Source organism: Sorex fumeus, unplaced genomic scaffold, assembly GCF_029834395.1.
Source record: "Sorex fumeus unplaced genomic scaffold, SorFum_2.1 ptg000048l, whole genome shotgun sequence".
Taxonomy (NCBI): Eukaryota; Metazoa; Chordata; class Mammalia; order Eulipotyphla; family Soricidae; genus Sorex; species Sorex fumeus.
In genome coordinates, this window is record NW_026606105.1 from 13,253,431 (window position 1) to 13,279,191 (window position 25,761).

The 25,761-nt window shown below is 43.9% G+C and overlaps 1 protein-coding gene across 1 annotated transcript in view; it reads right to left on the reverse strand.

Annotated features, from left to right (window-relative positions):
• The window catches only part of EXOC4 (exocyst complex component 4), an 850,139-nt gene that overhangs the window by 112,322 nt on the left and 712,056 nt on the right, over positions 1 to 25,761 (reverse strand). The window contains exon 14 of the mRNA XM_056124006.1: positions 17,717 to 17,895. Coding sequence (XP_055979981.1) covers positions 17,717 to 17,895 — 179 coding nt within the window. The remainder of the gene's footprint in view (positions 1 to 17,716; positions 17,896 to 25,761) is intronic.

Here is a 25,761-nt window from a genome sequence, read left to right on the forward strand (position 1 = left end):
TGGGAGTTAATTGACTCAGATAATATTACCTCCTGGTCTAATATTACATCTGCTCTCTTAACTTAAGCTTCAGTTGCCCTTACTTTCTAGATACCCAAATGCAGGGTCCCGATGAGGGACTGGATTGACCCAAGGCAAGCAATGAGCCAGCTACCCTGGCATTGAAATGTGTCTCGCCAAAGAGCCATAAGGCTTAACTATAAGTTAAGATCTGGATCATAGACAAATTCTGTCATGATCCCAAAAGTGAAAACTAGATTTGAACCTTGCTGGGGTTAGAAATGATTGATTCAGCCTGAGTACTGTAGTCTGATTTTTGATTGCCCCCCAACCTGTCAATTACCTTTGTCTCCTGATCAGACTCTGACTTGTAAATATTGTCTTTCTCTTCTCCTTACTGTCCTTTGCATGGTTAGTTATTTCAGAGCAATTGAGTCTGTAGTGAGATGTCCCCAGGAGAGTCACCGTACAAGCCTAAAAGTGTCTATTACTGTGCCATACTGAATGGTAAATATTAGGAAGTAGAATTAAAGATGTTAATCAAGTTGTTGGTCTAAGGAGAGGAGAAACACACCTTAAGGGCTGTTTTGTTCTCGTGGGCATGGGCTGCAGGTGTTTGGGAAGACTGGAAAAACATTTTGATTGAGCTTCCTTCCCATCAGGAGGCATGGTTGGGGAGGCATGGAGAGAGAAGAAAATGAGCAGATGTGGGGAGAGTGGGAGATGGTGACAGAGGGTCAAATAGATAGGAGGAGTTAGATGGAAGATTGAGACAGAGACAAGAGGACGGAAGTTTGCAGGAGAACAGAGTTAGAGGAGAAATTGCAAGTCAGAGAGAAGGCTGAGAGCTGAGAGTAAGAGTGGCTGGGGAGATTGGGAGTAGTCATGGAGAGAGTTGTAGAGCGAGTTAGAGAGAGAGTTAGAGAGAGCTGGGAGAGACGAGAGATTGAATAAACAGCAACTTATCAGCAACCAGTTTGGCCCTCCTTCTTCCTTCGTCCATCTAAGGCAACAGCCGTCCCGGGTAGGAAAGTGGCTCGAGAGTACCAAATGCGGGTGGAGAGAGAGAGAGAGAGAGAGAGAGAGAGAGAGAGAGCTGCCCAGAGAGCCCGTGAACATCTATTAATGTGTAATCCCCAGCGAAGAAGTTTACACATCTCTGAAGAGGGGTTTTCACAACCTGGGATCTGCAGTGAGATGTCCCCAGGAGAGCCACCCTACAAGATTCACGTATCTCTTACTGTGTGCATACAAAATAACTAATATTAAGAAGTAGAATTAAAATTATCACCAACTAGCCTGACCCTCGTTTCCTCCTTCGTCCACCCATGGCATTGGCCGTCCTGGGTGGGGAAGTGGCGCAAGACCACTGAACGCAGGTGACAAGAGAGAGAGTCGCGGGATTCCTATTTGCTATATGATTATGCAATTCCTACCACCCAAAAGCAGTGACAAAGGGACTTGGATGAACCCAGAGCAAGTGGTGAGCTACCCTGACATTGAAACAGGACAGGCCAAGTGCCATAAAACTTAAGTTATGAGCATGGTTGTGGACAAATTCTGTCATGACCCAAAGAGAAGTGACTGGACAACGAACCTGTTGGGGTTAGGAAGGACTAACCTGACCTGAGGACTATAGTCTGGAATATATAGTGAGATGTCCCCAGGGGAGCCACCCTTTAAGTTTAATATATCTCTTACTGTGTCCATACAAAGTAAGTGGAAAGGTTATTAAGAAGTATATTTAAGGGGGCTGGAGCAATAGTACATTTACACATTGGAATACTATGCAGGTAGCACTGTAGCACTGTCCTTTCATTGTTCATTGATTTGCTTGAGTGGGCCCAGTAATGTCTCCATTGTGAGACTTGTTGTGTTTGGCATATCGAATACGTCATAGGTATCTTGCCAGGCTTTGCCGTGCAGGCAAGATACCATTGGTAGCTTGCCAATGGTATTTTGCCAGGCTCTCCAAGAGGGGCACAGGAATCGAACTCGGGTCGCCTGGGTTGGCCACATGCAGGGCAAACGCCTTACCTGCTGTGCTATCGCTTAGGAAAAATGAAGTCATGAAATTTGCTTATAAATGGACGGATGTGGAGAGTATCTTGCTGAGTGAAATGAGTCTGAAGGAGAGGGACAAACATAGAATGACTGCACTCATTTGTGGGATGTAAAAATACATATAAGAACGGAAGGATAGCAGAAACAAGGGTCATGGGAATTGGTCCACAGTTGGAAGTCTGCTTCAAGTACCTGGGGAAAAGGTAGTTGGGATAGAGAAGCAAATCATAAGGCCCAAAAGAGGAGGAGCAGGAGGAGAGAGAGAGAGAGAGAGAGAGAGAGAGAGAGAGAGAGAGAGAGAGAGAGAGAGAATGTGTGTGTGTGTGTGTGTGAGAGAGAGAGAGAGAGAGAGAGAGAGAGAGAGAGAGAGAGAGAAGAAAAAGTGCCTGCCATAGAGACAGGCTGGGGGGAGTTGGGAGAGAAATGGGACATTGATGGTGGGAAATACACACTGGTGGAGGGATGGGTGTTGGAACACTGTATAACTGAAACCAGATCATGATAGCCTTGTAACTGTGTATCTCACGGCAATTCAATAATAAAAAAAAAAAGAATTCTTACGGGGTAAAAAAAAGTTTCTCCAATAAGTGGTACTGGAAAAACTGAATATTCACATATTGGAATATAGTGGATAGTGGATTCAAATCACACATAAAGTTAAATTCAGAATTGATTAAATAACTTAAAAGGTAAGATTTGAAACAGTAAGTCTGGATGAAAAGAACACAAGGGGAATAGTCCATGATACTGGTTTTGACAATGATTTTTTTTTGGAATATGACACTAAAATCATAAACACTGAAAGCAAAATAAATAAGTGAGACTATATTTTTGTTTGGCAAGAGGAAAATATACCCAAACTGATTGGGAGAAAAAAGTTGCATAGCATTTATCTACTGAGGAACTCATATATAAAATACCAGGAACCCATTTCAACTCAGTAACAATAAGCAAAACAATGATTTGACTTTTCATTTAAAAAGTAAAGGACTTGAATAAAAATTTCTACAGTAACTTCATATACGTTGCCAGGAAGCCCATGAAAAGGTGTTCCACATTACTAATCATCAGAGAATTAAACCCAAAACCACTCTGAGAGACCACCTACAACATGTTAAAACGATTGCTGTAAAAAAGGCCAGTAAAAGCATGCTAGCAAAACTAGGGAGAAAAGGAAATTTGGGGGCATAATTTGTGGAATTGTGGTATGGAAAATTTTGAATTCCATAAAAAATGAAAATTAGAACCTACAGTGTGATTCAGAAATTCTACCATTAGGTATTTAATTAAAGAAATGAAATCACTACCATGTAGGATATCTGCACTTGTATTTTCACTACAGCATCATTCACCTCAATTATGAGAAAACAACCTGTGTCCATTGATAAAGACAATGTAATACACAGTGGGTGTGCATACATACACATTATATATTGTGTACTGTGTACCCACAATTATAAAATATACTTTCTATATTCTGGAATATTATTCAGTCATGAAAGGAGGAAAAAAACAGGCACATGTTAGAAGTGAAAGAAAGGATTCTGAAATAGAACATTTCCATGATGGTTTAGAATGAGAAAATGAGCTTTAAGAAGTAGATAGAATGGAAGAAAAGAACTACCATGTGTCAAGAGATCATTTGTGACAAAATGGATGGACCCTGAAGACATTCAGTGAAATTAATTAGAGAAAGAGGGCTACTAAATGATGTCATTTATATAAAGAGTATTTAAAAAGTGTCAGTTGTGGAGACAGAGTAGACTGGTTACTGTCAGACATGACATGTTGGAAAAATGGAGAGAAGTTGGTCAAAGGGTAAAATCTTCCGGACAAAAGAGGAATGAACTCTGAGGGTGACTATTGTGAATAATGCTAAATTTCACATTTGAAAGCTGATGAGAATAGAGTTTAGATGTAGATAAGCTACAACAAAAAAGAAATGGGAATTGTGGTGCTATTTCCAGTGATATGTGTATCAAACTGCTCACTGTTGAATAAGCATGGAGTTTCAGTTTGGGATGATGAGAAAGTTCTGTGAATGACGATGGTGGAGATGGCTCTGAAATGAATATATTAGACACCAAAAATGGTTGAAATGACAAAAGAAACACAAATTCCATTCTTAGCTTACAATACAATCCTAGTCACATAAGAATTCCAGAGTTCCTTCAGTATTTTATTGCCCTAGAAGACTATTGATCAAGAGATACTACTGGTTGCTGGGATGTCACTGGAGCCTTAGGAGTGGCTACTAAATAAATTTTTCTCCAGCGGGCCCAGTAACATCGTGAGACTTGTTACTGTGTTTGGCATATCGAATCTGTCACGGGGAACTTGCCAGGCTTTGCCGTGCAGGCAAGATACTCTCGGTAGCCTGCCGGGCTCTCCGAGAGGGGCGGAGGAATCAAACTCAGTTTGGTCATGTTGGCTGCATGCAAGGCAAACGCCCTACCTGCTGTGCCATCGCTCCAGCACTAAATAAATAAATAAAAATAAATTTTCATGCTGTTTATTGATTTTCTTGAGCGGGCACCAGTAACGTCTCCATTCATCCCTGTCGCGTGATAGTGTAGCCCAATGGCGTAGTGGGGGCTCTTTCAGGGTCAGAGGAATGAGACCCATTATTGATACTGTTTTTGGCATATCAAATATGCCACGGGGAGCTTGCCAGGCTCTGCTGTGCAGGCCGGATACTTTCGGTAGCTTGCTGGGCTCTTGGAGAGGGCCAGAAATACAGGAGTGGATAGTAAATACTAAACACAGTTAGAGGGGCCAATGGGGGTTGGGGAATAATTAAATTAAAAGCATGAGAAAAGGAAGAAAAAAAGGCAATGCAGGAGCCTGAACATAAAAGATAAATAAGCAAGAGGTACATGGGTTTCTGAGATGCTAAAAGTTCTAGAGTTGGGTAGTCCGACAGTTTTAGTTTGGCCTTTACTAAGACCAGAATGCTTCATTATTACTTTGACATCCAAGTTTATGGAAAAAGTCCATAAAGGAGATGATGTAAGTCCCCAAGGTAAGGAGAGTTCAGAGGTTTAACCCTAAGATCCACTTGTGACTAAAGACAACCTTACCCTGGGTGTGAGTTCAAAGGCCGCAGGGATTATGAAGACTTTTAAATTTAAGTGCACTAAGCCTAATGTTCAGTGCAATATACCCAAGACCCTTTGACAGTGATGTTCAATTATCAAGTGCAACAGCCCAGCTCTCAAGTGAAGGGGAGGAGGAGGGTGCAAAAGCTGAATGCTCTCTTAGGCGTTTTTCTCTGAGTCCCACCTCGAACTAATATTGGCAGCAATATGTGCGGTGGTCTTGAGATGACCAAGAGCGAGAAATGAGCTTGGAAAACAGGACATGGCAAACTACCACACACCATGCCACTGCTAATCCCTGCCTTAATGTGCTGGGGGGAAAAGCTGATGTGGTCCTTACGGCGGTCCTCTGAGGGATGTAGGATACAGGTACCACCACTGGTGCTATCAAGGGCCTTTGTTAAAGGTCAAATCCAAGTTCATCTACTGAGTGATGCTGAAGTGGAGGAGGAGAAAAGCAGTAGGAAGGTCATGCTGATGCCTGCCTGACCACAGTGGCCCCTAGGTGGCTTGGGTCAAGTAATGAAAGTCTGGGCACACTGTGGAAGAACAGAACTTCTTCACACTGGTTTGAGGGAATGGGAGCTGGTGGGAAGAGGTTCTGCTCATGGATGGCATTTGTAGGAGCCCTCTGCCCATCAGTGACCGCACTGGATTCTGGGAGCAATACAGACACAGCAGCATATGCAAAATTCTCCTGTGGGGGCGTTTCTTGAACACCCTTCCAAGATTTCTGTGAAAAGTCAAAGTCTGTTGGCTTGAGCAGAAGTGCTAATTGGGCTTGCAGTACCTTTAAACAAATAATATCACAGAATTCTTTTTGCAGGGGGAGGAAGGGGTTCACGTTTCTTTTAGAAGCAGAGATGACATAAGTACTGAACATCTTTCTCTCTCTCTGGGTGAAGTTTGAGCAAATATTTTTTTCTCTAAAGAGCCAATCCTACAGGACATCCTTAATAATGAGTGCATGGAGACAGACACAGATGTTATCTCTGTTCTATGTCTGCAAAAAAGAATCCAATCTTATAACTGATATTTTGGTGATAAAACCCTCTCTTCATTATCTTTCTCAGTATCCTCAGATGGTTATTTAAAGATGTTCCCCAAACAGTTATTTTAAAAAGCCATCTAAAGATGCTCCCCAAAATCTTGACATCACATTTCTTGAGCAAAATTCTCAAAACTAAGCAGGTGACTCTTATGGGGGCAAAGGGGTGGGCCCAGAGTTTCCAATGAGAAAGAGGGCTCCGATATCCTGATCCTTGGGTCTTGGATTTTCTCATTTTCACCTCCTAGAGATTCCTCATTATAAAGAGAAGGGGCTCTGTTTTTTTTTTTATTTTTCATTAGTGAATCATCCTGGGGTACAGTTATAGACTTACAAACTTTCGTGCTTGCATTTCAGTCATACAATGGTTGGGTACTCAGCCCTCCACCAGTGCCCATTTTCCACCACCAATGGTCCCAGCATCCCTCCCAGCATCCCCATCCTCTGTGGCAGGGCATTCCCTTTTGTTCTCTCTCTCCTTTTGGGTGTTGTGGTTTGCAGCAGAGGTATTTAGTGGCCATCATGTTCATTCTATAGACTACTTTCAGTCCACATTTCCCATCTCAAGTGGGCCCTCCTAGACCCTTTACTTGGTGGTCCTTCCTCTATCTGAATTGCTTTTCCCCCAGCATGCGAGGCTGGCTTCTAACCTGTGGAGTAATCAAGAAGGGGTTTTGTCTGACTGAGAAAACTGCACCCTTTGCTGAGTGTGTCCAGGATAAAATCTGTAGCAAAAGGTTAACACTGACAACTATGCATTAATAAGAGATCTGGACCAAAGCTTAGATACTATGCACCCATCTTTGAAAAAAAAATATTCAGATGGAACCCATAACTAACTGACTCCTCCACCCCCCAGATGGAAAAATCATTAAAATCCTCAATAACAAGCTATATATGGAAGGAAATATTGTTTGAACTGGCATTTCTCTCTCAGATGTCAGGCTAATGACTTCATCAATTTCCTTTCAGGAAGTTTCTCATATAAAGACAGTCTTTATTTACAGAGTCCCACTTACACTGCTTATCACCCCCTTCACGAAAGGTCTCTAATATTGTAATTTCCATAATACCTTGTCTTGCCTTCTTGTGCACATCGTGCTACATAATACCTTCATCCTGGCCATCTGCAAAGTGACTTCGAAGAATGGGCTTCTAAAGAGACCGTGGATATATATATTGAAAAATAATAAAGAATGAAAGAGAACAGAGGAAACCCCCAATTGCAATTAAAATGCAATAGTTCTCCACAGCATGCCCCAATGTGAGTTAATACAGACATTTCAATAACTTTAATCTCGAAGGGGTGATTGTTTAAAAAAAAAAAAGAAAAGGAAATCAAGTTTGCGTTTCTTAAAAGACAAGAGGGAAGAAAATGACTTGTCATATCTGACTGGTTCGGAAATATAAAATCCAATTCTGAAGAAGTAGAGATAAGGGAAGGGCCGCGGAAGTGCCATCAGCTTAGCAAACACTAAATAATGAACAATGCAGAGACTGTCCAGCATGATAAAACACTCTATTAGAGGGACTGTTTTTAAATGAGTGATAATTGTGGCACATCCACAGTGAAAGGTTATTGAATTTTTATCTAGAGCACAAAGCTTTTGACAGACATGCCGAAAAGTCACCTACAAATAGTCCCTGCTTTAGATGAATTGGACCAAAGGAGTTTTCCAGACTGCAACATCTTTTTGACATTTACAGTATTTTGACTTCCTTGAAGCATCTATTCAGATATTCTTGGTTTCTAGAAAGACATGCAGTTGTTGTTGTTATTGTTGTTGTTTTACCCCCTCATCAGTTTTGGAGAACAGTTCTCATTGTTCTTGCTGTCATAAAAACTGGATTAAGCTGTTAGTTAGAAATACATCCAGGGTTGTCAAACCCATCCGGGGTTCAGTGACCAGGTCTCAAAGATTGTAGTAAAATAATTAACTGTGATCAATAAGCAATAGCAGGGTACGAAGAATGGAGATCTATCCCAATTCCATATGAAAACTGGAATTTCTTTCACATTTGTATTCTGGATAATATTAAACATGAATTATGAAGTGAATTTAAGGTAATAAAACTCCCCTAAATAATTGACTGCACAATTTTTGCTCTGCAATATATTCTTGGAGGCAGGAGAGAGAGATCTCAACAAACTGAAGTACACGCTTTACATGCAAGAGGCTTGATTTTGGTCCTCGGATCAGCACTAGGAGGGACTGCTGAGCAACCAGGGACCTAGATAACGCAGGTATAAGGCCTCCAGTTCAAACCCTGGTGATACCACATGCACAGGGGCATTCCTGAAGATACCATCATTTGGGGAAAGAGCAGAACAGTGCTGTCTCTGAGCGCGAACAGAGGCATGCTGATGGTGATCTGAGACATGTGAGTGACAGCTGATGAGGCTGTTTTTTCTAAGCACTGTGGTCTGCATGCCAAGAAGAGTCAGACTGAGTCTAGATTTGGTCACCATCTCATTTTGACCTTGGGCAAACCGCCAAATTTGCATGCTTCATCATCCTGCTTTGTAAAAGGGAGAGCACAGAGGTTGGCTTGTCAAGTATATAGCTTGAGGCGGGGATAAGGGATTAAGAATTAATGCTTACAAAGGTCCTTGAGAGCATAAAACACAATCGACCATGCTGAGTGCCATTACGGTCATCTTGGCTTTCCTTGGGGATGGTTTGCACGCACACATTTGCACATCACGCCCTTTGGCTGTGCTTTCTGGGGGCTGGCAGTCTGCAAAAGGGTCTTTATGAGCTATTGATTAATAAGTAAACTGTCTGAAAATGTCTAAGCATATCCAGTTCATAATGAGGACATTCTTTCTAAATTCAACCCACAGAGCAATGGAGATTTCTCCCTCTTCTTGGTTTTTGCTGTGAGGAACAATTACTTCTCTCCATACCCCACCAACACACACACACACACACACACATACACACACACACACACACACACACACATGCACACACACGCACAAACTGAACATCAACTTCATTTCAAGGGTAAAGACATTAAAGGGCACACAGGTTTTCTAGCAAGGAACTCATTAAGTCATGAACTCGCCATGGTTAGTGGGCTTATCTCTAGTTTTTAAGCACCCAACTCAGAGGGCTGTTCTAGATAAGAGGTTAGATTTAATAGCACAATCAGCGCTTTCAAGTACAGTTCTTCCAGGGCTTTTGTGTAAGAATCCTGTCAGTCTCCTCAGATTTCTAGTTCGAGTGTCTGTGGTTTGCTTATAGCATCTCCTGCTCTAATTCCCCACGTCTGCTCTTTCCCCTGTCAGGTTCCACATTTTCAGTAGATCATCTCAGAGAATTCTCTTTCTTCCCAACTCCTGCTGCCTCCCCTTCTTTTTTCTCAGAGGCTTCCTTCTCTCCTTCTTCTTATTTCCATTTTATAGTTTTATTTGAAGGTACAATCACTGCGAGAAATCCTTCCAGCCATTACACTTGAACATCCATGATATTATCACATTTTAATAAAACATTTCCCTTATGGGTATAAGTGTTGACGTTTTCACAGAACGAGCCAACATAATGCTTTATGGACAGACACTTAGACCTCCATAACGGCATGGAAATGCCCATAGCACTCGCCTTCTGCAGCTTCTCAACAGGGGAAATCATCTCCTTGCCCAGGGAAGCCCGGCTGTGCTCCACCAGTACTGGGCACTGGTCAAGGAGCTCTATGGATGACCAATTGCTGGACAAGAAGAGAATGGGGGCTGGGTACAAGTAGCTGAGTCCTCTCTTCAGATTTTGAAGAACTAAAAGATGTCTGAGATTCAACTCAAGCCATTCTCAGATGGGAATTCACAGGCAGAGGCGAATTTCAGATGTCACCCTATTGATCAGACATATTCCTGAGACCTCAGCTGTGCTTGGGGATTCTCTGAGAGGGAGACTCAGATTTGGCGGAGTCAGGATTTGGCTAGACAGGATCCAGTAGCACCAAATATTCACTGAGTTTGAAAAGCAATCACAGGACTGGAGATGAAAGCCAAGTCTGAAGGGGTGGAGGATGGTGAAGACTTGACAATAGGGTGAGAGAGTTATGAGTAAGAGTTCAGGGATAAGGCTCAGAGTAGGAATCCCAGGACTCCCAAACTGAGTGTCTGCTGAGTCAACCACTGTCAAGAAAGCCAAGTTCAGCCCCTTATTCTATGGTTACAGAAACCCAATCAGTATTTAGCATTGTTTCTATTTTAGAGAGGAGGAGACCTATTTAGCTCAGAAAGGCTAAATAATTCCTTAATGATGATATAATAACTTGTCTGGTTTGCCCAAAGAGTGCTCAACTTCAAAGCCAGTTTTGTAGGCCTCCCTAACTAAGGGAGAAGCGTGGCTGTCTGTGGATTAAAAGAACATAGGTACTGGAAAGGCAAAAAAGAACCATAGTTTAGGAGTCCTGGGATCTCCTTAAGGGATCATCTTAAGGGAATACAGAGTCAAAAATGTTTAAAAGGGGACAGACTCTTGGATATTCACTCTTTTAAAGATCATCAGGCAGACAGATACAGACCCCCTGGGTTGGCCTGCAGAATGCATAAAATTCAACAGTAATAACCCCTAGCATATCAGAGTGGAGAAGAGCCAGAGGGGTCCTGAGATTTCCTTCAAAACTGGAAAAATTACTGGCATTTCTATAGTTAGAGACAGCACAGTTCCAGGACTGTTCCAGGACAGATTCATCTCTGGTGAGTCTCTTGAGCCCAGATTTTGTAGTCCTGTCTCTTATTTTTTCCCCCCATGAAGATGAATTTCCATTTATTGGTGAATAAAGAAGACTACAATTAAGACTGAAAGTGAACTAAACAGCATCATTTGGATCATTTTTCTTATTTATATTTCTAGAAAACACAAGATTAGCTGCAAAAATTTGAAATCTATTTGGACATAATTTTAAATGGTGCTGAGGACTTAGGCAAAGAAGCAGAAGTGATGTCAATTAGGTAATATCAAAACACATTCAGAGTTTGGTAGTGGGTGGCAAACTTGTGAACAGGATAGAATGCTGATGGTGACACAATTCCTACAGGAAATGGAATTAACTAATGACAATGGATCTGGAAAGAAGTAACAATAGAAGGGGTAGAAGGATGAACCCACAGAATGAGAGTCAACCTTAACCACAACACACAAAAAAAATCTCGGCTAATGAGACCAAAATAAATTTAATTATGTCAGAGAAAGTATAACCTTGGGATGCTGATTAGAGGGTGCGAACAAGCAGAGTCAGGTGAAGCCATCGCTAAGAAGGAGCTGGCTGATAACAGTCTACAAATATTTGAAACTTGTAAATATGGAGGTAGGAGAGGAATTACCGCACATGCAGTTTTAATTAAGAATAATCAGATGAAACGACAGGGAAAACTCTTGCTGAGTGATTTGACAAAAGCAAAGCTGAAATAGGGCAAGGTCCCGTGATACCCTGGCTTGGAAAAACTGAATTCTCATTGGTGTCAGAGCAGAAGATCAGATAGCTAGTATGTGTATGTGTGTGTATGTGTGTATGTGTGTGTGTATGTGTGTGTGTGTGTGTGTGTGTGTGTGTGTGTGTGCGTGCATTGGTGGGGTTGCATTTACCAATCAGCCAGAAAAAAAAATAAAAACCCAAACCTCACGATACTGACTCTACACATTTCACCTTCTAGAAAAAGTAGCCAACGTATAAAACCTAGGAGAGGTCACAAAATCATATGCTGGAGGGTTGGAAGTATATGGACACCTAGACTTGTCCATCTTTATTGCCAGTGATACAGCTGGCTTGTGAGCAAACAGTTTCACACTCATTCCAACAGTTTGGCAATTGCAGCTACCTGAGGGATACTGAGGGCCCGGGACATAAGTCAGGGGTAGAGCTGAGTACACAACTAACATATTTGATACCTGAGAGTAAACTTCAGGTACCACAAAACACTCCCAGCATGTATCACAAAACACTCCCAGCAGATACCACAAAACACTCCCAGCACCACAGGTGTGGGATCTGGGGTCCCACTGCCTTGGTGGGTCTGAGCACCAAATCCTCAGGCATGCAATGCCTGGCAGAGCTTGGATGGAGTCACTCCAGTTCCCTCGACCCACCCAGCACTGCCTGAGGTGCTCCTTAACTTTTTGTGCCTTTTAAAAGTACATGGTTTGGAAAGTGGAAGGAGAATTCTCACTCATCATCAGACCTGGAGAACAGATTGGCCAATGAAGAACTGCTTAGTTGGCATGGCCTGGTTGTTGCCCCGAAGCCTGCAATGACCCACAGAAATACACTGTCTGGGGCAACCACATGAACCCCAAATGTCTAAGAATCCAAGATCTGGCAAAACAACTATAGAGCTTTCCAGGAAGGAAAAGGTAGGAAAATTAAAGAAGAAATTGGAGGTGGCGCTCTCTGAACCAGTGGCTCTCAGTCCTGTGGCTATTTATTGAGGTTGCCAGAGGAAGAGGGTTGAAAATCTGACATTCCTGCATTCTCCGTCTCTTCGAAGCACCATTGGGGATACCAGTGCAAGTCAGACTGAGAGTCTGTCCTTCAGGATGGATTGGGAAGGCCTAGGTCATGGTAAAAAGAATGAAATAAAACCTGAGGGGTGGAGGTGGGGGAACAAGTTGGGGGGAGCACTGGTATTTTCCTCCCAGCATTGGTACTGCTGATTCTGTTCATGTGCAGCCAAGTTTAAGGACTTCTACTCAAAAGGGTCATTTCTCAGGAAGCAATTTCATGTGTAAGTGGGTTTTGAGTCAACACTATGCAATAGAATCTAAAGCAAATGGCTCAAAAGACTTGATTTTTATTGACTGATTTCTACTGATACCTGTTTTTACTGGTGTGGAGATCATACTCGGTGGCCTGTGGGAATTTGGGTCACTCTGGGCTGTCTGCTTGGTGACCACTCGTACCATTCCTGGTGATAGTGCTGCCAACTAGTGCTCAAGAGGCCAGCTATTCAACAGAAAGGTCTGAAGTTGTGAAGTGGCTCGGGTCCTGGGGTACTTGGGATTAAACAGGTCCCCCTGGCAGTCCTTAGGATCCTCCAGTGCTGCAACAAGTGATCAACTGAACCATATTTAGATATGTGCCTTAACTGTTGTACTATTTCACACCCCCTGGATATGTACATTGATTATGGCTTGTTCAGCACATATGCCAACTAGGAATTAGCTGAACGACCCAATATAATATCTAAGGCTAGAAAGAAACAGCTCCTTACACACAAAATACTGTAGACTGACACAATGATAATCTATATCAATTGCATAACTGCTTATGGCAGATACCTGTCTCTAAGCTAGTTATAATCCTGTTATAAGCTCAAATACTGTTTATAATAAATGAATTCATCACATTAAGAAAATGCTACCAAATAAAGAAACTGTCAGTCAGTGGAATGCTACTCTGTGACCAAAAAGGATAAAATTAAGTTTTGGGTAACAACATGGATGAATCCTGAGGTAATGATGCTACATGAGATAACCAAGGACATGGAAGCCAAATGCCAGCCGGCTTCACTCATATGTAGGGTTGGAATAACTAAAGTGAACAGACTGCAAGAAACAATATATCTAACTTCCAGACTTGACGCAAACCATGGTGATTACTGGAGGAAAAAGGAGCAGAGGGAAGAAGGGGTGGGTAAAAGGGTATTTTTGATGGCGGGATGGTACTAGAACTTCAGTAGAGGGAGTTGTGAGTAGTATACACAAGAAGAGGTGTGAAGCTAAACCCCTAAAATTCCAAATGATTGTAAAACAATGATAAATCAATTAACAATGATAAATTACAGCAAAGATAATCCTGCGATTCTTGAGCCAATCCCAAGAATACAAACTATGAGATTTATTTCCCTTGGACTTTGAAGGGATGTTTAACTGTGTGGATTCTCATAATAAAAAGGAACTAGGAAAGAACATTTTATTACTCACTGCCCGTGCATGACAGCTCAGTAAGAGGTTCGGTAATGGGAATGGAGTTGGGGAGAGATGGGAAGGTGGGTGTCCAAGAAGTGTGCACTAGGACCCACACACAAAGTTCTTTATTTACACTCCATCCAGGAGGCTATGAATATAACTTAAGTTTCCCTAAGCTTCTAATTCTACTAGATTTTGATTGTTCTTGACTCAAAGATGGATTTTCTTGCCATAACCATTTGATACCCAAAGGTGGGGAAGTAGGGTCTAGGAAAAAATTTTTTTATGTGCATTAAAATATTTCAGAGAGAAACAAATCCACATTTAATTTATGAATAGAGCAGAAGAAAGAGTAAACTTAGACTGGAGCAAAGGGACTTGACTCAAAAAACAATTATCTCCTGAGTGGTAGAGTTGCTTAAAGAACAGAATCTATAATCAAGTCAGTTTTAGAATCTCTAATCCTGGAGATTTTTCACAGATTCCAAGACAGAGAAGACACCCCCTCCCCCAGGAAGCAAGGTAGACCAAAGAAGACTTTGAGCCGCCTCTCAAAAGTTTTAAGTAGTCTGTTTTTATTCCTTAGTGAAAAGATAACATCCAGAAGAAAATCATTAATGTTCAAATGGAAAACACTCAAACAATTTTTATGTGGGTCAGAGTCTGTCGAGAATTTCTTAACCATGATAGATAGTCTCTATGTAGGAATTTTACACAGAACAGGTATTAAAAATGGAAAGCATTACATATTGTGCCTTTACTATTTTATTTATTTTATTTTATTTTTTAAACGGGCTGGAGTGATAGCACAGTGGGTAGGGCATTTGCCTTGCATGCGGCCGACCCAGGTCTGATTCCTCTGCCCCACTCAGAGAGACCAGCAAGCTACCTTGCTGAGAGTATCCTGCCTGCACGGCAAAACCTGGCAAGCTACCTGTGATGTATTCGATACGCCAAAAACAGCAACAACAAGTCTAACGATTTGTTGTGAGATGTTACTGGTGCCCATGCGAGCAAATCGATGAACAACAGGGAGGACAGTGCTACAGTTCTACAGTGCCTTTCCAACAAGATGGATATTGTGATCTTTGGGGTAAAATATGGAGAGAGCTGGATTTTGACTTTCCAATGTACAGCAATCTTAAAACAGGCCTTGAGCCTAAAAGTATACCAACAATGGAAGCAAGGCACGGTGGTAAAGATGGAAGTGAGAGACAGCAGCAAAAGTGACAGATGTGTGGGAGAAAGTCAAAGATGGGCACTTGACTTTGATGTTCACAAGGACACCTTTGGGGGATGTATGTCATGATCCCAGGACCAGAAACAAAACCCCACCCCCCCAAAACTCTCTTTTTATTTGGGATCAAATAATCTGGGACTGCTGGCAGCCAGGGCTGCTGGTGCAGAGACATAGATACCTGGGATGGAAGCAATGCTGAGAACATTCTGCGACAGAAAGAGTAGGTGTATAAGCCTGTCTGTGCTATGATGTACTTCTGGATCCGAAAGGTCTTTGGACCTGCCAATTTTATAAATTGATGCCTTTGTTTCCATTTGATGAGCCTGTAACTTTCACTGGAAAGACCCTTCAAAGAACAGAAGAAAAGGAGCAGGGACATGGAACATGATAGAATGCCAATTGAGAGCAGTGTTTTGGGGGCAGTTGGAATTTACCTGACACCCCCACCCACCAGGATTTACTAAAGAGACACCCATGCCTTGCCTCTAAAACATCCTCTTTAGTATGACATGATGTTCCCGGTGAATGAGAAGCCTCCTGTGAGAATGGAAGGAACATTCTACTATGGAAATGATTTCCTGCAAAGATTCTTCACCCCACATCGCATTCACCACTTGTTAGTTACACTAAAGCCCAACACTTAAAATGGTTGAAGAATAAGAGAAAAAAAACTATCATATTTCCCCCCCTTGATTTGCACCCCGCCTGCTGAGTTTCCATGAGTAACAGAATAATAGCTGACATTTTCTTCATGCAGGCGAGACTCTAGATTTGGAAATGCTTTTGTCAAGGTAATTATTTCTTTTACGTTTCAAAAGAATCACGAAGGGCCATCTCTTTTCCCTTTCTAGAACCACCCTGACATGGAGCAATCAAAGTCACCCATGATCAGAGAATCCCCTGCTTTCCTCCAATTACAAACGCCAACAGGCAGCTCTCCTGGGAGTTAAACCAAGAGGTGCATGTGGGTGAGTCTGGAGTGTGGTTAGCAAAATAAACCAGGAGTGCTTGATGCTGTGTTTGAGCAAAGACAACAGAAGCACTGATTATAGTTCACTTGGGTTTTGCACCGAGTGTCAAAATGCTGACAGTTACTTAAGTCACTCACTGGGTGGAATAATCACCCTGAAGGGAACTGAGGGGGTACAACTGATGTATTGTGAAATGAAACTGAGCACACAAGACAAAGTCTTAATGGGTGTGATAGAAAATCTTTGTTAGCAGAGCAGAGATGACTTAAGACACGAATCAGACATCATCTGTGCTGGGTTTCTCAGAGACAGGAACACAATAGCAATACTGTGCAATTACCAAGTAGAGAATAATTCAGAGAGCATTTTGATTTCTTTGAAAGTGGCTGGCACCAGACTAGCATAAGTGACCCACTTTGCAGCTTGCTTTACAAGTCATATAAGATGGCATATCTTGAGGAGGCCTTCTAAAATGGCACAAGAGAGACCTGCAATGCTGTGCCATTGGAAACAAAATACTACATTAATAAATATTAGACACCCACGGCCCAGCAAACAAGAGGACCCCTTTGTTAAGATTCCAAGCAACGCTAATTAATCAACTCTGCATTAGCAAGTGTCAGTGGAAACCAGGAAGCTTCCCTTCCTTTCTCAGTGCTGTGTATTCTGCAATTAGCAAATGGGAACTGAGCTCGCTTTCTGACTTTTTCTTTGGCATTCTTTTTTTTTAAAATTTTTAAAATATTTTTCACTCATTTTATATCAGTTAAAATGGAAACACAAGCTGTATGTCCTGTTCTAAGCTGAGACACCTTCTATCCTTGTGGAGTCTTGAGAGGAAGATAAAAGCTATTTCTTTCTGCTGGAGCGATAGCACAGCGGGTAGGGCGTTTGCCTTACAAGCGGCCAACACGGCCGACCCGAGTTCGATTCCTCCGCCCCTCTCAGAGAGCCCGGCAAGCTACCGAGAGTATTCGATATGCCAGACACAGTAACAACAAAGTCTCCAATGGAGACGTTACTGGGCCCGCTCGAGCAAATCGACGATCAACAGGAGGGCCTTTACCTTTACCTTTACCTCTTTCTGCTCATGGGACCTTTTGACTCAATCATACAGTGTTATGATTCTAAGTTTAATTTGAGCTACGCTCACATGGGCCACTTCTGGCTTCTGATGTCTCACCAAGGGAAGCGAGCTGACTTCCTTGACAGAATCACCCAGTCTGAAGGGGACAGCACAAGAGCAATGCTCGGTGAACACTCTGACCATGTGGACCTCATCTCCAGAGGTCCATGAACAGAGACCCACACACTTGGAATAAAGAACCTGGTCTGGTCCCTCCATCTCCCTCCCCACCAGGCCTTCCCTCCTAGCTCCTTACTCTGGGATGAAGAAAGACTGGAGAACACTGCCTTTGTTCGACCGGCTAGCCATTCCAGGCTCTCGTGCATGTTGGCCAAGGCTTTGAGGTCGCTCACATCACGGAGGATGTCCTGTGGCGGGATTAATTTATCTCCCAGGTTCCCAATGAGAACTTCTGACTCCTTGCCAAAGGCTGCCCTGGAAAACAAAAAATCAGAAATGTGTCTGACAAAAGAGAGGGTTGGGCTATATTTCTTTTATGTTTCCTATATTTTAAAAATTCTTTCATTTATTTTATCAAATCACTGTGAGATATACAATTACAAAGTTGTTTCAGGTTAGGTTTCAGTCATACAGTGTTTCAACACCCATCCCTTCACCAGTGTATATTTCCCACCACCAATGTCTCCAGTTTTCCTCTCCCCCGCCTCCAACCCTGCCTTTATGGCTGACACCTTTCTTCTCTTCCACTACCTGCCCCCATCTTGCTTTTAAGGCATCATGGTATGCAACATTTTTCTAGAGGCACATCTAACACCATGGTTGCAAGAGTCATGGTTTGACAGCATGTTCTTTTTTCTCTAATTTTTTTGGAGTAAAATTATCATGAACCAACTTCAAATGACTCAAGGAGAGATAGCACAGTGGTAGGGTGTTTGCCTTGCACGAGGCTGGCCTGGCAAACCCGGGTTTGATTCCTCCCCGCCTCTTGGAGAGCCCGGCAAGCTACTGAGAGTATCTTGCCTGCACGGCAAAAAAGCCTGGCAAGCTACCTGTGACGTATTCGATATGCCAAACACAGTAACAACAAGTCACACAATGGTGATGTTACTGGGCCCGCTCGAGCAAATTGATGAACAACGGGAGGAGAGTGCTATACAGTGCTATAAATAATTTTTACATATGATTTTCATAAACTTCTTCATAATAATTGCTTACGTTAGACATTTCAACACCAGTCCCACCACCATTACACCTTCCCACCACCATTATTTTGATGTTTACCACCACCGCCCAAACCTGTCCCATAGGCAGAATGCTAAATAATTTATTTTGTATTGCTTGTTATGAATAGCATGAGATGTCATGCAGCTGTTCATGTCTGTGCACTCCTGGAATTCTAAAATTTTTTGAGTATTTGGGGTCCGGAGGCATCTCTGCGGCATGCTGCTCTCTTCTGAGATTCATGTGTGAATCTCTGAATCATGGCCATTAATGCACTTAAATGGCACCCAGAGGCAGTTCTTGGGCATGATTGCCAGGGAACCAGAAGGGCGGGGAGATGGGAAGAGGTCGCCCATCCCCGATTCTGTGAAGGAGTTTTCAGTCACTGGTCCAACACACCAGGGTTTTTAGCAGATTCATTCTCATACGTGAAGGATAAAAATGTTCTTGGGAGAAGAGGCTGGCATCTTCCACAGGCATCAGGGTGGGCCCGACCTCTCAAAAGAGGGTGCCTAAGGATGGCTCCATGCCTGCAACCTTGGGGGGCTTTTTCCTTGCCTCTTCTCCCACTGTGAAAGTTGACACATACCATCGGGTGTGAAATATGTTCGTGGTTTGATGCTTACTGTCATAAATAAAACAACCCAGTTAACCCAGCAGCTAGAAAATATCTTCACACATTCAAAAGCAAGATGACTCAGCCTCTTCAAGGAAGCAGGCTGGAGCTGAAATATACAACGGGCCTCACTCAGTTATTAACGTGTTCAAAAAATATCTGGGGTGAGACAGAGCAGGGGTACAAAGTTTTGCCTTGCATTTGGCTAATCCCAGATAAAATCCTTGGCACTGTCTATGATTTCCCCAGCACAGCCAGGAGTTACCCCTGAGTGCAGAGCCAGGAGTAAGCCCTGAACACTTCTCAGGGCATCTCCTCAACAGCAACAACAATAATAAATGAAAGGATCTTAAGAAATTTAATCATTTTTACTGGAAAGAGACAACAATATACATCAATGATAGCAACGGGAAAAATAAAACCAGGAGAATTTCACATCCAGAGCAGTAGTTTCCACGGGGGTTGGGGAGCTTGAAAATCAAGTTCTATGGGGTTGAAAAGAATGAAGTGGGAAGGGACACAAAGACCCTATGGCAGTGACATGGAAGAAGAAATGGACTTTCTGAAGGTTAACTGGCCATGCACCCCATGGGGGACAGAGCTGCAACTCATGTCATCAAATCGGCACAGCTCTCTGCCTTCTAGTGAGAGGGGGCTGGGATGATCCAAGATGACTGGGATGTCAGGGAGAAAAACCCAGGGAAGTGGTACACAGGTCGTGAGCAGAGCTAAAGCTGGGGAGGATGGAAGAAGCACTGGAAGTTTCTGTAAGTGCTGAGGCTTTAAGGACCCAATACTCAAGAGGGCTGGATGGATAGCACAGTGAGTAGAGCACTTATCTTACATGTGACTGACTCTGTTTGCTCTCTGGCACCCCATAAGATCCCTAGTGCTCCACCAGGAGTCCAGAGCCTGAGTCCAGAACCTGAACACTGTCAGGTGGGACTCCCAAACTAACCAAACAGATGGAAACACCAAAAAAAAAGCTCACTGCTCAAGGCTTTTCTAAGTGAGCAGCAGCCCAACTACTTACTCAGAGAACAAACTCAATTTAAATTTCAATTAACGATGATTTGTATAACAACTGCTATGGAGGCAGCTGCTGCCTCATTGACACAAAGGCACTGGGGGGTACTCAGCACTGCCGTAAGCACTTGGGTGCTGAGCACTGTTGCAAGCACTCAGGTACTGAGCACTATTGCAAGCACTTAGGGTGTAAAGAAACAACGGCTGTGAGTTCCCAGTGACTGAGAACTGCTCATGCTACCTTGAAGAGGTCTCGACAGATGACTGCCCTTTGGAAGGAAAAGTTACAGCTTAAAGAAGCGACTGAGTCAGGCGAGATACTGAGCACAAGACCCCTCGCGGGTGCAGGAGGCAGCTGCCTTACTACCTTCCCTGAGCACTGTTGGTAGGAGTAAGAGCACTGACCCCGTAGGAAGTAACACAAACTGTGGATACTGGGTGCTTCGACACATCCTTACTGTCAATAACTACAATGTAGAGAGAAGACCACATGACCCTGCAGTTGGCCATTGCTCAGATTTGACTCTGAGCAACTTTCCTGAGCCCTAAACCCTCCCCTCTGAGAATATCTCCTCACATTATCCAGATGATATTCTTAAGTGGGGAACACAACACTGGGAACCATTACTATTCTCAGGCCTGCCAAGACGGCTGGTTTCTTTAGCATACCGGGAATAGAAACCTGCAGTAGAGGAACACTAACACGGAAATAAATGAGATCTCAAGGAACAGTTGGACAAACGGAAAACTTGTTGGAGCAAAATAGCATGGGGTCTCAGAGCCTGTAGAGCGATCAGAACCCACTAGGCCATGCTTTCTTTCTTTCTTTTTCTTCAAATTTTATATATTTTATTTTCACAAAAGTAGTTCACAATAGTTCATTACAGATAATATTCAAACACCAATCCCACCACCGAGCAACTTCCCACCACAATAAGAGGGAAGTGTGTGAAGGTTGTTGTATTTCATTCTGGAGCCATTTTAGTCAGTAGATAAGAGAATACAAGCAAGCAAGTATGTTAAAACCAAACAAATGTTGTTCTACTTTTGAATAAGTAAGTGAGATAGAGTGTAAGAGGTCTCAAGGCGGGACCATGCTTTCTTAATAAGAGGGGCTAGCAGTCTGCCCAACTTCAACATAAAACACCCCCCACTCCCCAATTTCCCAGGTCCTTTTCAGATATGGTCAATGAGCCAGAAATGCACAGTAGGAGCTGGCCTTCTAAGAACGCGTGTCTGAGCTGTCCTGGTCCCCAGGACTGACCCCGTGATGGCAAAGACGGCAGCGGGAGCTTCCCTCCCAACTCCAGGCTTCTTGACCAGCAACGCCAGTGTTGAAAGCAGGGGTGTCAGGGGATCTGAGGACCCCGTGTCCTGCTTGAGACCTGAAGGGGTGATGCTTTTCAAGCTACAGGGGAGAAAATGAAGTCCCATTTGTCTGCGCTCCTGCTCTTTCAAGTTTGCGCTGCTCTGGGCGGCTAACTGTGGTTTCTGACACGATGATCTAATTAGCATAAGGGATACCGTCCTCTGGAGAACTTTCTCCAAGTTTAGTGCTCCGGGAAATCGAGTTACCATGAAAAGCAAAAACACTGTCTCCCCCGCTGATGGCACCCTGGCAGACGGTTATAATATCTTGCCCCTGGCTGCTGCTCAGTCAAGTTGCAAATATTTAGTTTTCTTAATCTGTCCTTCTCTATCAACTCTTCCAGCCCCTTAATCATCTTTGATAGATCGAACACAGCCAAGATGCCTCTGAGCAGTGTGGCTGAAAGGCAACAGGGGACGCAAGCGGCTTTGAAACCCAGGCTGGGGGCCTTTTCCACGCATGGACGTGTCACCTGGGGTACAATGTGACAATCAAGATGAATGAATTTCTGGAGAAGTAAAATCTGCTGGAGTGAGCAGTGGGGAGTGGGGAGTGTGTGTGTGTGTGTGTGTTTGGGGGGTGGGGTGGGGTGGGGAGGTGGTACTCTGAGCGCAGCAGCTGCTTCTGACCTGGACGCATTTCTCCCTCCCCTCAGCTCTGCCTCCCCCCGATGAGTGAATCCGAGACTGAGAAAAACGTCAACTGTCTCCTGTTGAATACACAGCAGACATCTCATTTGACAGGAATCTATAATCACCCACTGAAACCTGGGGCAAGCCCAGAAAGTGTGACTTCGGGGATCCCTGACTGACTGACAGCTAGAACCATTCCACACGAAACATCACTCCACTGAGGTGCTGTGTGTGGCGAAGAACCAGGGCACGGATTTCAGGTGTCACGGGGGCCACAGGGAATGGCTTTGGCTGCTTGACGACAGATTTTCCATGCCCCTGACCCGCCAAACCTTCTCATCTATGAAATAAATAATGGCGGAGATGCACTATGGAAAACTAGGCCCTTATTAGAAATGTCAGAGTAGAACATTTTTTTTTCTCTTTCTTTTTGGGTCATACCTGGCGACGCACAGGGGTTACTCCTGGCTCTGCACTCAGGAATCACCCTTGGCGGTGCTCAGGGGACCATATGGGATGCTGGGAATCAAACCTGGGTCTGGCCGCGTGCAAGGCAAGTGCCCTACCTGCTGTGCTATTGCTCCAGCCCCTAGAACATTTCTTGATGCCAGAGAAAAATGTTTGGTAGAGGATGTTTAGAGCCACACTATACAACTGCATAAAAGAAACCATTATAGAAGTCAATGTATGCCCAGTGTAGTACTAAAGAAAAGAATCATCCTATATTTATGGATACTGAAAAGAGATTGGCCAGCTATTTCTATACTAAAATGCAACTGGAACCTGCTTTTCTCCTAAGAACATAAGAATTCATTAAGAGAGAGAGAGAGAGAGAGAGAGAGAGAGAGAGAGAGAGAGAGAGAGAGAGAGAGAGAGAAACTGTACCACTGTAACACTGTCCTCCCGTTGTTCATTGATTTGCTTGAGCAGGCACCAGTGATGCCTCCATTGTGACTTTGTTGTTACTATGTTTGGCATACCGAATACGTCACAGGTAGCTTACCAGGCTTTGCCGTGCAGGTGAGATATTCTCAGTAGTTTGCTAGGCTCTCTGAGAGGGGCAGAGGAATCAAACCCAGCTCCGCCAGGCTGAATGCGTGCAAGGCAAACGCCCTACCACTGTGCTACTGCTCTAGCCCAAGAGAGAAACAAAGATTAGAATTCCTATTATACACAAAGGACTGGAGCAATAACAGAGTAGGTAGGACATTTGCCTTGCACATGGTGGAATCAGGTCTGATTCCTCCATCCCTCTCTGAGAGCCCGACCAGCTACCGAGAGTATCCTGCCCTCATGGCAGAGCCTGGCAAGCTCCCCGTGGTGTATTTGATATGCCAAAAGTCTCACAATGGAGACATTATTGGTGTCTGCTTCAGCAAATTGATGAACAATGGGATGACAGCGCTACAGTGCTACTATACATGATGAAGCCTTTCCAGTGGACCCCCAGGAAGTATAGTCTGGGAAACTGGAGGAGCTGGAATGCACAGCTACTGAGATCCAGGACTCCAGGTGGGCCCAACAGGGAATTGAGGGTTCGCCGCAGAGGGTCTCCGTGTCTGACAAAGGTCCACCTGCCTCAAGGCTGGAGCTATTTCCTCTCTCTACCTCTGAATGCTTACTGGTTCTTGATTCTCACTTTATTGTGAAAAGTAAATGATTTTAGGAAGATTAGTCCCCATTTTTGAGTGATCTGGGCAGCGGATTCATCCTTCTCTCGGAAAGGGGAAAGAGCAGATGCTCAGGAGTAAGAGATACTTTGTGATGGCTGGAAAATGATGGGACACTCACCCCCTAGATACCAGAACAAGAGCATGTGCATGCAGAGGGGAGGAAGCTGGAGAGAGAAACTATGAGGGAGGGGGAGAGAGAGGAGAGAGGATGAAGGGGGTGGTGGAAGAGAGGAGGAAGGAGGAGAAAGGAGGAGGTAGCTGAGTGCTCAGTACCCACAGGCCCGGCATGTGCACGCGGCAGCTCCGAGCGCTGAGTGAGCCATGAAAGCTGTTATGCTTCATTTTCCCACACCATTATAATCATCTTTTTAAGAACCCGATTTGACAAGAACGCATTTAAGCGAACTTTGCCAAGAGTGTAAAACCTGTTTAACTCGATTTTATCACACAATTATAACCTTTAAAGAGGTCTCTCTGACAAGAATTCATTTAGGAGAATTTTGCCAAGGACACCCCAAATTGTCTCCGCTTCGTCTGGAAACAATTCTCTTATCCACTGAAATCTTGGGAAGGTTATTCCCTGCCCCCCCACCCCCCAGAGCCCCTTCGTGTATCTGACAGACTAAGTACATGCAGGAGGGAAACATCAGCATCTCAAGGCACCGCACTGCTGTTCTGGGTTACATGTACACACAGAAACATGGCTCCCCGGCCTGCCCCATATGCCCAACCCTGGCTTCCTACTGCTCACCGCAGGATGCAAAAAATGCCTGGGATGCTCAAAACATGACAAAAACTCCGTGACTCAGGTCCTCTACAGAGCTGGCAGGGAAAGGGCAGAGCTGGCATCAGGAGAGAAGCAGAACCCCATGGATCGGGTGCACCCAGCAGGCGTGGCTGCTGGCTATGCTGTACATGCTGCTCTGGACATGGAACGACCATCTTGCTGCCTTATTTTCATACCTGCAACAGCGCATGCCCTGACCTCACTCCCATCGTGAGACCTACCCAACCCTTCTGTCCTGCGCATCAATGCCTTGGCCATGACACTCGACCGACAGCAAAGGGAGTGCGGCAGATGGGCTCTCTTGGAATTCCCCCTCTCTTGCTCTTGATCTCATGCCCCCAGAAGGGACTGGCTGATGCAGAAGGTAAAATGGCTCAAGCAGGGGCCAGTGACTAGACTGCTTGGGAGACAAGGCAGACAAGTCCAGAGTTCTCTGACCCCAGATCTTTAAGGGTGCTTGCTGTGTTTTTGTCTCTGATAACAAGGAAATATGGATCTGGGAACTTGGGAATAAGGAGAAGTACCCCATCTCCCATGAAGAAGACCTCTCCTGGAGGCTAGAGTATGGCAAATGATACACCTGGAGAAAGTCATGGGTGGCCCGGGGGTTGGTGTGGGGTCACAGAAGGATTAAAGGGTGAGGAATATTTGTCCTCCTCCTTCCACGCACATTTAGCTCCTTTGTGGCTCTTGATCCAACCACACTCCAACAAATTGTGAGTGCCTTTGAGTTCTGCTAAATGCATTTCCTTTTAGACTTCTGGTGAAAGAGAGGTATTGGTCTCTTGTTGGTTCTACAGGCTATTTTAATGCCTCCTGTCGGACACTCAGATTCTCACGGACCAATTCTTTTCTTAAATTATTTTTTAAAATTATTTATTTTAATAATTTTTAAAATGTTATACAGTAGTCCACAATAAAAAGGTAAAAAGGCCCTCCGGTTGATCGTCGATTTGCTCGAGCGGGCTCAGTAACGTCTCCATTGGAGACTTTGTTGTTACTGTGTCTGGCATATC